This window comes from Otolemur garnettii, unplaced genomic scaffold (assembly GCF_000181295.1).
Source record: "Otolemur garnettii isolate 467f Iridium unplaced genomic scaffold, OtoGar3 scaffold00103, whole genome shotgun sequence".
In the NCBI taxonomy this organism is placed as follows: Eukaryota; Metazoa; Chordata; class Mammalia; order Primates; family Galagidae; genus Otolemur; species Otolemur garnettii.
This window is the reverse complement of record NW_003852498.1, coordinates 805,481-819,637: the sequence shown is the minus strand read 5'-3', so window position 1 is coordinate 819,637 and position 14,157 is coordinate 805,481. Positions and strand designations below refer to the sequence as shown.

Sequence of the window (14,157 nt, the reverse complement as noted above, 5' to 3'; positions counted from 1 at the left end):
ATGCCGAGTTTATAACAGTCGCTCTTTGCTATTTTATATTATCAAGCTAAAACCCACTTATTGCAGTGATCTTATAAATCATTGAGATTATTTCCTATCACAAAGTTATTATAGGCCACAAAAAAGAGATTAATTTTCTGTTTTTCTAAAACTATATTTATGATAATGTACTTTTTATGCCAACAAAAGAAAATATATCTTCATAATGTTTGCAGTGTCTGCAGCCTATTTGTTTAATTTTTTTTTTCATTCTGGCTGCCAGATTATGCTGCAGTTCTATGTCAGATGCTAAAATTGTTTAATTCCCCACAGTCTATAACCTGAATTAATGATATGTGGTATTTATGTCATTGACATGGAAAAGTAAAAAGCAGATATCCTTGAGTTCAGCTATGGCCGGGAGTTAAAATGAAGGGTAAAAAGGCAACAGAAGAGGAAAAGGAAGGGTGAAGAACAGTGGTTCTCAACCTTCCTAATGCCACCACCTTTTAATACAGTTCCTATGGGCCGCGACCCACAGGTTGAGAACCGCTGGTGAAGAAGATGCTTTAGAATATTCTGGAAGGACTTTCACTCCTCACACCCCCCAACTGCAAGCACCATAGCCCAATTTTCTCTGGGATTTCGACGTTTGAGATGTAGTTGTTCTGAAATGGCAGTTTGCTAAAACATTTATCAAGTTCTTACCAGATTCTAGGAACTCATCTAAGCCCATTACAATAACAACACACTAAATTCTCACAATAGCCCAACAAAGTACTGATGTCACCCCATTGGGACTCAGAGAGGTTGAGTAGCTTGCTCAGGCTCGCTGAGGTAGTAAGTAGGACAGTAGGGCCTAGACCCTGAGCATTGTGGGTCCAGAGACTAAGTTAGCCGGAGCACACTGCCGCCTCTCATGGCTTTGATACGACTATTTCATCTTGGGGATATATTAATAATAGCCTAAAATATTATTACCAAATTTGCTGGTACAATAAAAATTCCAAATGTTTAAAGACTGTATCTTCCCCCACCACCTGTTTTCCCTGAGCCTTATTCCATGTTTGACCGTCATTGCTCTGAGAAGGTCTTCAGTGAGAGGGAGCAAGCCAGTGGAAAGATATGGGGTATAGAAAATGTCAGGGTCACACTCATTTACATTTGAAGGGCTGCATAAAATCAGCTGGAAGAAAATATCCCGCTTCATACTTTCTTGCCTTGAAGTTTCTCTCTTCAACTTCCAAACTTAATGGAGGGCATTTTTGAAGTCATGGTTTCTAGCTAAATTGTTTTTGCTTTGTAATTTTTTGGTTGGAAATAATCCATCTGACAGATAAAAAATTCTTACAACTTGGGAGAAACTAGTGCTTGTAATAAATAATCCATACTAAGCTGTGATTTCAAAGGATGAAGGTTAATTTCTTGGTACTTGTTAACTAATAAGCTTTAGCCTTGTCTTTTTAAAAAGTTAGCAATAAAAGATGTGCTAATTCAGTTTTTAAAATGCATATTTTATTCTCTTAAATTTGTTTAATTATATTGTATGTATATACATATACTAAAACATGTAAAGGGTTTTAGGAGTTCATTATTATTCATGCCAGTGTTTGCAGCTCCAGATGCAGCCAGGAGCATCTCCTGCAGTGCAGGCACTGACAGCTCCTCCCGGAACATTTGGCTACAATAGTCATGGCTCTTTCTTTCTTTCCCTTTGGTAAAGATACTGCATGTGATGGCAAGAAAGCACAAACACGTGATGTGTCTTTTACAGACCAAATTTCTCACTATATTCAGGATAAGGACTTATTTGTTCAACTGTATCAATTGAACAAAATAATTCTTAACAATCTTCTAGAAGGTTATATTATTTTTAAAATGGAAGAATATGTTTCTGATATTTCTACAATTTATCTCTTGCTCAAAAAAGGGAGAAAGCTATATAATTGGAGTCCAAGAAACAGATGTATTAGCAGTCAAAGCTCCTTGTTATAGCTGTGGGGGCAGGTGCTTAGATTTCTGAGCACAGACATTCTAAAATAGAGTCCACCTGTACCTGTTTCAGGTTGATGGAGCTGTGGGTCCTCAGGTATTCCTTGGTGGGAAAGACAGGGATTTACAGTACATAATGTTTTTAACCTTTGTGTTTTGTAATTATTTTGTCAGTGAACTCATTCTTCTTTCTAGGAACTTTTGTCAGATGAATCAAGGAAGTATAAGATATTTTAATAATCTGCTTGTAATTGCAGCCTATAATGTTGACAAGATACGCAGCTTTGGCATCCTGATTTCCTAGTCACTAATGGACTCACTCATTTTGTGTACCTTTTAGTGTGGCAGAGAGCAGTCACATGATGCGCATCATACAACCTGAAGTATACTTTAAAATATTAAATATATATATATGCACATATGTAAAACAAATACAAATATCAAAGATATCATAATGTGGTGGTTGACAAGAAAAGCTTTGAATCAGACAGATCTGAATTTAAGCCTTGGATTGTCCATTTTTAATAGTGTCCTTGCTAAAGCCACATAACCTCTCTAAGCACTGTCATTTCTCTATCTGCATAATGGCGATAGTGATATTTATTTTTTAGAGCTTTAAAAATAACAAATGACATAATAAGTATTGAATAAGTGATTTTTTAAAAACAGAACCTACGCTCCTCTAATAAATTTGATTTAAAAGAGAACATGAGAATGTTAAGAAGTATCAGTTCCCACTGATTGTTTCTATACTGTTTTACAGTTTTAGATATTCACAGCTTTTCTTTTCATTTTAACATTTGATATTATTATAGAATACATCTTATAAGGATATATTCTATAATTTAAATGTAATTGGAGTTTATTTTTCTTTTCAGTACATGAAATAGTCATGTGTCCTACAATTGATATTTTAGATTCAATGAAACATAGTTTTTACGATACATATCAAAATTTCGTTTTCTTCAGGAGGTGATCGTGTATAGTGGCTGTGCATTCAGACTTCAGCTGTTCATAGATTATGGCAGATTCCTGAATCTGTCTTTGCCTTTCTTTTACCAGCAAAATGAAGATTTATCCCATGACTTTGTTAGGGTTAAATTAGATAACGTGTATCAATTTCTTAGCACAGTGTCTCATGCAGAATTGTTAAATGCAAACTAATAGCCATTATTGTTTTTGTTATCTTAATTTTCTAGTTAATCTGCGCATTCGCTGACCTGGATACCGGATCCAGTTCTGCCACTAATTAACTTTGGAATCTTGAGCAAAGTACTTAGCTTTTCTGTCTCACTGTTCTTTTCTGCAAAAGAATGCCTTGGCCAAGATGAACTTGAAATTAATTTGGCTCTGAAATTTTGTGATTTTATTGTCTAGCTCAGTCTTACCATAATATGACCATAAAATGAATTTCATTTGTTTCTTTTCAGTTTGTGGGGACATTCATGGACAATTCTTTGACTTGATGAAGCTCTTTGAAGTGGGGGGATCTCCTGCCAACACGCGCTACCTCTTTTTAGGGGACTATGTTGACAGAGGGTACTTCAGTATCGAAGTAAGTTCACATCATTTCTTCTTAGCTGCTTAGTTATGAATCGACAATGTCTTAATATAAAAGAGTGATAAATGTTATTGCCTTAGGGAAATCCCCAGCCTACAACCATGACTTTTAATACTTAATCCATAGAATCGTACATGTTCTATTTTCAGTAGATTCTCATGTCCTTTTTCATCTATAGGGATGCCAAGAAAATGATAAATAGTAAGATTTTACCTTTTGTGTATTTTATGTTTACGAATTTACAAAAATTATATCTTGTTTTACTTTAGATAATTTTATTTCCCACTGAAAGAAGTGATCAAAGTTGATAAAATAAGCAAGAATATTTTTCCATGTTTATGCCTTATGATTGTGAGAGTGTTACTTTTGTAAATTGATAGCAAAGTGTATGTGTGTCCAGGTCCGTGTTTGTGTCTGTGAATATGTGTGAGGACATTTACAGCTGCTGTATTTTGTCTTTTTTGGTATCTGTCATCTAACTAGGCTAAGTTGTCAAACTCATTAATTAAAACAAAACAGATAACCTTTGAGTTGAGGTACTTCCTCTGCCTCCCATCTGCATCTGATTTAGGTAAGCAGAAATTGCCTTCAAAATAAAGGCAAGGACCTTGTTTTATTCATAAGTTTTTTCTTCCTGGTACCTACTGTGCTGCTTTAATAAATATCCATTGAAATAAATGGTTTGAAATAGAATATGTTTTAAAGAATCAGAGCTCATGTATAGTAGCTCACAATATATGTGCTACTAAAAAAAACCTTAAAAGGGAAAATTATTATTCTTAATTAAACAGAGAAATTAACTTTAAGAAGTGTCACATTAACATCATATATTCATAATAATTATGTGAAAAATTCTGTTTAAAATTATTATAATAATTTTTAGCACAGTGGTTCCAGCACCAGCTACATACACCAATGGTGGCGGGTTCGAACTCGGCCTGGGTCAGTTAAAACAACAATAACAACTGCAACAACAACAAAAATAGCCAAATGTTGTGGCAGGCACTTGTAGTCCCAGCTACTCTGGAGGCTGAGGCAAGAGAATGGCTTACGCCAAAGAGTTTGAGGTTGCTGTGTGCTGTGACACCAGGACACTCTACCGAGGGCAACACAGTGAGACTCTGTCTCAAAAAAAAAAAAAAATTATTCTAATATTTTATTTACTAAATAGATATTTAATGTTGAAAAACATACAACCCTAAAACAGCTCTTTTTTTTCAAGCTATAATACCAGTTTTATTTTTGGGTTATTCAGTTCACCTCCAGTTGTATGTATATGTGTATCAAATACACGCATTTATATTAATATATATACACTGACATATATGTACATATATACACAAATATATACATATCAATGAAAATGTATAAACATGTATGTGTCTGCTGATACATTAATCCTTTCTTCATTTGAGGCTCACAAGAGTCTTAATTATTCATTGTAATGGTGAGGGAAGGAGGGGTGGTGATGATGTATAAATCCTGAAAGAGAAAGCAAATTTTCAGTGTTTCTTCCATTTGTTAATCAAGTATTGCGAAGCACATAAAATGTGTATGCGTAAAATGTCTATTATGGGGACTTTGAAGGATTTGCAGAAATGTAACGTACACCTTTGCTCTCTAGAAAACTAAATCTGTGTTGGAAAATATACCCATGAAAATCTATATAGCTAAAAACAAATCATCCACCTTTAATAATTTGAATGGATTATTAAAATCTTATGATAAAGGAGGTTAACTTGTAAGTCATTGGAATATAGAAAAATGAGGAGGTATTGAAGGCACATTCGGTTGGGAAAGATGGAATCAAAGTCAGGTAAGGTTTATTGGGAGGGAGAGTGAAGCGAGCAGCAATACAGAGCATGAAATTAATGAACCTTGCAAACCTTGGGGTTGTTTTTGGGCTTCCTTGACCAGCTTCACCAGCAAGGAAGTGCAATTAAGTTTAAATTTTTTAAGACTTTTGTATTACATCAGGGCTAGTGTCTCCTGAGGGTAACAACAACAAGAAGAAAGCTTGACATAATGGTCGTTTGAGCAACAGAAATGTTTGTTTCTTCCTCTGTCAGAGTCCCTAAGTGGGCAGACCAGGGCCGAGGTGGCCCAGTGTGGTGTCAGGCCCAGCCTCCTTCTGCTTTGTTGCTCTGCTTTGTGTTCATGGCCTCATTCCAAAGACAGCCTCATGACCCAAGATAGCTTCACCTATCATATCTCCTTACTACATTCAGCAAGAAGGAAAAGGAGAGGGAGAAGGCTGTGTTCTTTTGGTTGAGGATGTTTTTCAAAAGTGGCACAATTACTTCCACCTGTATCCATGAGTCAGAATTCGTCGATTTGGCCCTACGTGATTTGTATGCACCCAGCTTTGGGAATGACTGCAGTGGGCAACAAACAGCAATGGAAGGTCAGGGGTTTCTGCTAATTCCCTCGAATTAGGGTTATGTAGAATCTAAGTAAATATTTTAAAAATTATTTTAGTAACTCTTAAATTCATTTTGTTTATTTAACGTTATAGTACTCCTAAGAAAGGAGGATGAGATTGAATGAAGTAGATGTTCTACTTTCCTTGAATCTTGCTTTGGATCGAGACCATCTCAGGACTATCCTGTCAAGAGCAATTGTTTTTATCAGGCAAACAATGGATAGCACTGTGTTGGAAATTTTTCTTTAGCATCATAAGATTTATGATTTTTAACAACTTAGTTTATAATTTTAAAAATGTAATGAAAGGGATCACATTCTTCTGTATTTGTTAATTAAATACATGTTTCTTGAGTAACAGTTGGCACAAGTGGACTTTTCCTTCTTTATCCCACCAGCTTCATCCTTGGTTGATATGATTTCTTAATCTTACTGGTCATTACTTACCTTTTTTTTTAACTTAAAGAATACAGACTTCTGAATCTCTGGGCTCAATCCACTTTAAAGTCCCCAACCTTTTCCTACTTAATGCTTGTTAGAGCTCTATTTTGTTGTTCTGCAGTTTTGGCCAGGGCCGGGCTCGAACCTGCCACCCTCAGCATATGGAGCCGGTTCCTACTCCTTGAGCCACAGGCACCACCTGAGCTCTATTTTTTTTTAAAGGAAAGAAGCTGAGAAGCAGTAATCACTAATTTGTTCCTCAGCAGATTTATTTTTAATCTACAGTTACTCTAGATATGTGAACTATGAAAGTGCTGTATTTTATGTACTGATAACATGCTCCTTTTGAAATATAAGCAAAGAATCAAAGAATCAAACTGACCCTTGGTGACATGTCAAACTCTGTTATCAATGGACATTTAAAAGTTCTAACATGCATGTATCCAGTCCTCATCTTCAATTTTTTAAATTTTTTTGAAATTAAATTTAAACTAAATTTAGATTAAATTTAATGAAACTCTAGGAATCTGAGGGCACAGACCCAGGGACTTGCACATATACACAAAAATGACAAAATATCTCTTGTTTTCTGTTTTGATTCGATTATGACCTTTGAGAGGCTTTGGAGTTGCTCAGAGATAGCATCATATTTAAAATAGAACAGACTGTCCTATAAATGGTACTTACTGAGAATACTTGGGGGATTTTTATTGTGGATTAAGGAACCTGACATTGTTTGTGTTTTGTAAATCCTATTGTTTGCATGGTTAAATAGTCTCATTTATTTCTTACAGTTTTAATAGGAATATGTAAATGCATTCCTTTTAGGATGCGAAAACTAAGGCTCTGAGGTGACACTCACGTAGTAAGTGGCAATGCTGGGACTCCAAGTCTTTACTCTTCCCACTACCGAGGCCTCAGCCACAGTACATTCATTAGGTCTGCCACCAAGTACCACACAAAATGCATTCAGCAGTCGCACAGAACTGACACACGGTGATACATTCCCCCATGCATGTGCAAACATGTACACACAATTCTCTCCCCACGTGTTTAATCTGAAGGCCAAAGCCTTAAATAAAAAGTGTTCTCTGTGAGTATAATACTGCTGGTTTCAGAAAAATCCTAAAGTAAGAGCTCAGTTTTCCAGTGTGTGTTGTCCTAATAAGCTTCAGAAGGTTCTTGATTCATGTCAGTAATTCAGGGCTCCACCGCAGTATTCTTCTCTGGCCATCCTCTGGGAGAAGGGGAGCACTTAAGTTTAATTTTTACCAAATCAGCTTTGAAGAATAGGTTCAGATTTCAAATAGTCTCTGCTGGGTGTATTTCCAGGCACGTAGTAATGCATGCTGGGCAGTGCATAGAGCTAGTTTTATGTAGTCTCCTACCCCCACCACCAATCTTCTTTTGCCAAGATTAGAAATAATTTCCCACAACGTTAGCCCAACTAAGACAAGCGAGCTTTTGGGTAGTGATGAAAGAGGTAATTTTGTTTTGAGTAATAATTTGTCCTGCACCAAATCCTGCTCTTTCTGATGATTGCATTACTCTACCTCGTCCCTTTGATCAGGCACATGTGTGTGGAGAGGTCCTGGCTGCGTGCGTTTCAGAGAAGACAGGGAAAGGCAGCACTGCAGGCAGTCACGCACAGCTGTTTCCTCAAGCTCCCTTTCTAGCCAGCCCGCACTGCAGGGCCTGGAGCTTAGCAGAGACCTGGCCCCTCTGCTCTACTTCCATCCCGCGCTCAACCCAGGCCTCAAACGCATTTAAGTGTGAGGAGTCGCTGTGTTTATTAGCTGTGAATTCACAGACCAGAACGAACCACATCTAGTCAAGCAATAGTCCGTGCTTCTGCCCGAAAACAGCAAGCAAGCAAGACAAGGAGCGATGTTGGGTGACAGTGTGATGCCGCAGACAGGAGGACGGAATCGTCCTGCTGTCTCCCTGTAGCCAGCTGTCACTACGGTGCTTTGCTATCTCAGTGCCTCCTCTTGGGGTGCTTGTCAGCTCCGGCAGAAGATGTCTGAGAGGAGGTGAATCTGACATTTCAGGAGTTTGGATCTTTCCCAGCTAACGTGTGTCTTTCATTTGATTGTCCGATGATTGAGAGGCTGTACTTTTGATTGGAATGTTTCACAGCGGGGATAGCTACTTTAAAGAACTGATTAGTAAGACAGCTAAAGCGGGCAGCACCTGTAGCTCAGGGTGGCGGCTCCAAACCCATCCTGGCCAAACTGCAGCAAAGAAATAGCCGGGTGTTGTGGTGGGTGCCTGTAGTCTTGGCTACTTGGGAGGCTGAGGCAAGAGAATCACCTAAGCCCAGGAGTTGGGAGGTTGCTGTGAGCTGTGTGACACCAGAGCACTCTACTGAGAGCAGTAAAGTGAGACTCTGTCTCTACAAAAAAATAAAAGATATACCGCTTTTTCCTTGGTTCCTTCTTTAGGTCCCTATGCAGTTTTTCAGGAATATTTATTATTAAAAAGCATAAATTACAAAAGATATCATTGGACTATTATTATTGAAAATTAAACCAATGACTATTATATTTTTAGTGCCACTTTATGGGGGAAGATAGGTTATTCAGAGAGAAAAAAACTGTGTCTTTGACAAAAATTTATTAAAAGAGCTGCTTATCCATTCATACTGAGTAACTCAAACTAACTTCCAAGTATAAATAAATATGTGTTTAATCAAGAGTAAGAAGGGAGAGACAGTAAGGATCCAGTTAAAGTGATTAGTGCAACTCAGTTGTATCTCACCGTGCAGAAAGGCCAGTGTAACGTGGCCCTCAGTTCTACCTGAGCCAATTAATTCAGTGAAAATTGGATTCCAATTAGCCATCTGACACCACAAAGAGATAAATCATTATTTAACTAATTTTATTAGCTGCTTTTATGGATTGTCATTTTTTTATAAGAGGCTTTCCTTTTTTAACTAATATTAGGTTATGATTTTGCTTAAGATCCTCGGTTCTCCAAAATGTTAAAACTTTAGATGGCAAAATAATTTCCAGCAAGACAGTGTTATACTTGGCCGCTGGTGCCCACCAGATGTTGAGGGTGAAGGCTGGCAGGGCTCCGTTCTCCAGTCCACCCTTGCCCTTTCATTTACCGTGCCACTTCTTCCGTGTTGGCTGCATTTGTGGTTTTATTCAGTGTTTGGGAAGATATTTTATTCTTGCCACAGGGGAAAAGGAAAAAAAATGAAAACAGGACTCTTGTTTTTAGAGTACTTTTGAGCCAAGAATTTGGAAATTGCGTTATTTTTTTCTCTCTTTCCCCCTAGTCTCTCCTCCCTTCCTTCCCTCCTTCTTTTTCTTCCTTCCCTTCCTCCCTCTCTCCCTTTTTTCCTTCTTCATTTACAGGAAAGGAGCTAATATTTTACTGAACTCCTACCATATACTAGGTGCTTTATACATCTATTAAATAATAAGGAAAATTAAGTGTGTTTTGCATCGTCAAAAAGTTGCAAGTAGTAAGACAAGAATGGAAAAGCAAGTATCCATGTCCTCAATACTAATATGAAGCCAGTAGATGGTCTAATAGCACCCACATAAGAGAAAAAGTCAATTCATGTTGAGAAGAAAGGGGTCAAGGGAAGGGAGAGTGGAGGAGGAAAGGGGATGGGTGTGTTCCTGCTTAATGGGCACTGTGTAACGGGGTATATGGCACACCTCTTGGGTGCAAGACACAAGTACAAGAGACTCTACCTAACAAACGCAAACATTATAATGTGGTTATTTGTACCCTCCCATTAATCTGCAATTTAAAATTCTAAGTAAAAAAAGCAAAAAACAGTTGTAAGTAGACGTGACAGGGATATTTAGCATAGAGCATTTCTTCGCTCTTTGGGGTTTCAGTTATGAGAGAGCCGCAGTAATTAGGCTAGAGGTGCTACAGCTACGTGCTAATGTCCCAAGATCTTTAACAAGTAGCAAAAGAGAACCCATGTGTCTTAGACTGTGATTCCTCTGATAGTATTTGACGGGGTTAAAAAATGCAGTTAGATTTTAACTGGAGAGATAATCGCTTTGCTTTAAAATAAATTACTACAGGCAAAACTGAACCTAAAGAGGTCAGAATTGGGATTCTGTTTCCAAAAGAATATCGACTGGGAGGGGGCCCAAGGCAGCCTTCTGGTGCTGAAATGGAACTAGATTCTGGGTGTTAGTTTCATGGGAGTACACATATGTGAAAATTAATTGACCTGTAATTTAAGATATGTACACTTCACTGGACATAGAAAAAAAAACTTACAAAAAAATAGCTGCCAAAACATGTCTTCTCTCCCCAACACATGAATAAAACTCATTTGCAATTAGCAATTTCAACACTTAGATATATTTTAAGGGACTTTACATACCCATCCGTGTTTCCCGTTAGACAGCCTAACCCAAGTTAACAACCCATTAGGCAGAACCTACAAGGGCTGTCCAGAGTGCATCTAGCCACATATGTCTTTAGTTTTCATATTACATGGTAGATAATTTCCGGATAGCCCTTGTATATATTGCCCTCAGATTAAGGTACAGCCTTATAAATTTTAAATTGGGAACAATCCTCTCATTGACATTAATGATAGTTTATATAAATATGTTCGGGAATTTGATACAAACTTGAGTAGTGCAGACTCCTTTTATTAAAACATGTAAGTGCAGCTATAAAACCTGATACAGACCAGGGACTCATTAAGCCACCAGACTACCCGCTGAGACAGCAGGGAGCTCTACTGGTGCCTGCAGTTCAGTGTGCTGCTGGGTCACTTGTGCAGCCCATTTGCTCAACTTCTCAGAGAATATTAATATCGTTAGACACATTAGCTAATAACTGTAAACAGAAAGTAACCATTAGGAAGTTAATTTAAGTAACATATGTATCATTTAATGCCAACCTATTATTTTTGTCCACTTCAGTAATATTATCAATAGAGACAATATCTTGCTTCAACAATACAGTAGTACACACTTATTCTGATAATTAGAATTTTCTCCAAAACTTGGACGGTAAGGTAACTTGAATTGAAAACAATTAGTTTGCATTCCTTCTTCAGATTATCACACAAGCTGACAGGGAGGATTATTCTTCACAGGTAGCACAGAAAATACAGGTTGCAAGTAATTTTTCCCTGTAGACATTATCCAGCATATCTACTATAATGTTGGAAAGCAGGTTATTAAAGTATAAATATTGTGGATTTGGGTTTCAAATTTTGGGAACCAGAATCACACTTGTCTCAGTATTTTTGTGGTTTCTCCATCTTTTTCGCTTCACTTTTACAACACAAATTTCATGAGGATAAAAAAGCATACTTGGCTTTTAAACTATGGTGTTCTGCTCCCCGTGGATTTTTAATGAATGCCAGTTTCAGGTAATGAAATTGATGCTAATACTTGAGTACTCTAGTTGTCTGCATGCATATTTCAGGAAAACTGCAGGTTTTTTATTCCAAACTTGGTAAATGCATTGTTGGCCATCATTTTTACATAAACTAGAGAGCTTTAACCTATGTGAAATGTATCCCCTAGCTGTTAGTACAGTATGATTAACAGACAATTAATAAAGAAAATAAAGACACTTCTCTTTATATCTCTATAATTATTTTAAAAGTCAGGCAACAGAAAAGGAAGAATCAGAAAGAAAATGCAAGATAAGATTTGAAAGCAAACACTGCCAAGCCAGCTCACTTGGATTGCTTCTCTATTTTCTGTTACTTTCAATTTCTTTCACTACCTCCCTGCCTTCTTCTCCCTAATCATCTTGTCTTTTATTTCAGTGTCTTTGGCACACAAAGCCTTAAGTTTTGTTTCATACATAAATGTAGCTAAAATAAAGGCCAGGAAATCTCATCACATATACCAATATCTCTTCTTGTACGTTTATACCAGTATATTTTCATTTCTAGCATATTTCATTTAAGCTTCTTTCTCTTTCCAATTTTTTCCTCAACCAGCCTCTCCTATTCCCCTCAAGGCTACACAATTCTCTTTCTTTTGACCACATAATATCTTTTGTTTTCTTATAGTGTGTGATAAAACTTTGACTTTGTACCAAAGTAATGTTTTCCGTGTCATGGTCGATATCCTTCCTGATAAGTCCCAGCCTTTGGAGATTTTTGTTCATGGCAACACATTTGATTCACATCTTTAGGATATTCGAGCAATGGCATATGTAACTGTAAAGGAAAAAATACTTATTTTCATATGTTTTTTCTTTTTCTTTTCATTTCTCTCAGTGTGTGCTGTATTTGTGGGCCTTGAAAATTCTTTACCCCAAAACACTGTTTTTACTTCGTGGAAATCATGAATGTAGACATCTAACAGAGTATTTCACATTTAAACAAGAATGTAAGTATACGTCAAGCTTCTTCCTTTAACACTATGTTTCATCAATATTAAAAGCATTTGTGATCTTTTCCTACATGTCAAAATTTTAGATTGACGCTTTCTCATTTTATTCTGTATTTATTTTAAAGCATGGACAGTTATAAAAATACAGAATTAATTCCTTTTTTAGTTATAACTTCTCTATAAGGTAATCTAAGAATGTAAGTTAACATTTGATGTAATGTCTCGTAATTGATTTGTGGCTCCTACTGCTTAAGATAATAATTCTACTCTTTAATTTCACATCTCTCAAGAAAAGCAAATGGGAAGAGTGGATTGAACCCTGTACCTCTATTTTGGACCCAATAGATATTAGCTTCTAGTGCATTTTATAAAATTAAAGATGATGTCTTCTTTTAGATACAGATATAGGAGTGCAGCACACGTTCTTTAAATTTCCTTTTCCACTTCTCAGCTTTCACTGTTGTGTACTGAAACGTGTGAAGTTATACAGAGACTAATATTTTTGTTCTCTATATAAACAAATCAACAGTTAAATTGAAGGCCAGGTACTAGTACTACACATACCAGGATTTTTCTATTTCATTTCATGCAGTGGAGCATGAAAGCTTCTCTTGAAACTTTAGATATAAGTCAATAAAGAAAAAGCAATCTGCAGTGAGATAGAAACAGCTTTAGCATATTTCTTGCCATATGCTTTTCTGTAAAATCATTCACTAATAGCAAGCAGCCTATGGCCGTTTTCCTGTTAGTCTTCCAGTTGTTTGTGTATATTGTGATACATCCGTAGATCAAAAGCCAGGATGTCCATAGAAGTTCTCAGCTTTACTCTGTAAAAAGTTATGAAAACTTGTAAAATGTGGATGAATGACAAAAAGGAAAAACACCATATATAAAAGGTCAATGTGTAACTCTTCAAAAGTCTTAATTATATTTTGGAATTTGCAATGTATAATTGTATGCTAATAATATGGTACTGGCTAGAAAATGTTTTTTTAAAAAACTATTCTTAGCTCTATGTCACAAGAATAAACATTTGTTTTTTAAATCACATTTTAAAAGGTAAAATAAAGTATTCAGAACGTGTATATGATGCCTGTATGGATGCCTTTGACTGCCTTCCCCTGGCTGCCCTGATGAATCAGCAGTTCCTGTGTGTACACGGTGGTTTGTCTCCAGAGATTAACACTTTAGATGATATCAGAAAAGTAAGTTCCTGGTGGTTCATGCCTGTAATCCTAGCACTGTGAGAGGCCGAGGCAGGGGGATCATTTGAGGTCAGAAGTTTGAGACCACCCTGAGCAAGAGTGAGATCCCATGTCTGTAAACAATAGAAAAGTTAGCCGGACTTGGTTGCATGTATTTGTAGTCCCAGCTGCTTGGGAAGCTGAGGCAAGAGGATCACTTGAGCTCAGGAAT

At 36.8% G+C, this 14,157-nt stretch overlaps 1 protein-coding gene across 1 annotated transcript in view; it reads left to right on the top strand.

The window, feature by feature from the left end:
* PPP3CA (protein phosphatase 3 catalytic subunit alpha) overlaps nucleotides 1-14,157 on the top strand; it is a 145,646-nt gene that overhangs the window by 66,156 nt on the left and 65,333 nt on the right. The window contains exons 2-4 of the mRNA XM_012809289.2: nucleotides 3,402-3,526; nucleotides 12,627-12,738; nucleotides 13,801-13,946. Of these exons, the coding sequence (XP_012664743.1) occupies nucleotides 3,402-3,526; nucleotides 12,627-12,738; nucleotides 13,801-13,946 (383 nt within the window). The remainder of the gene's footprint in view (nucleotides 1-3,401; nucleotides 3,527-12,626; nucleotides 12,739-13,800; nucleotides 13,947-14,157) is intronic.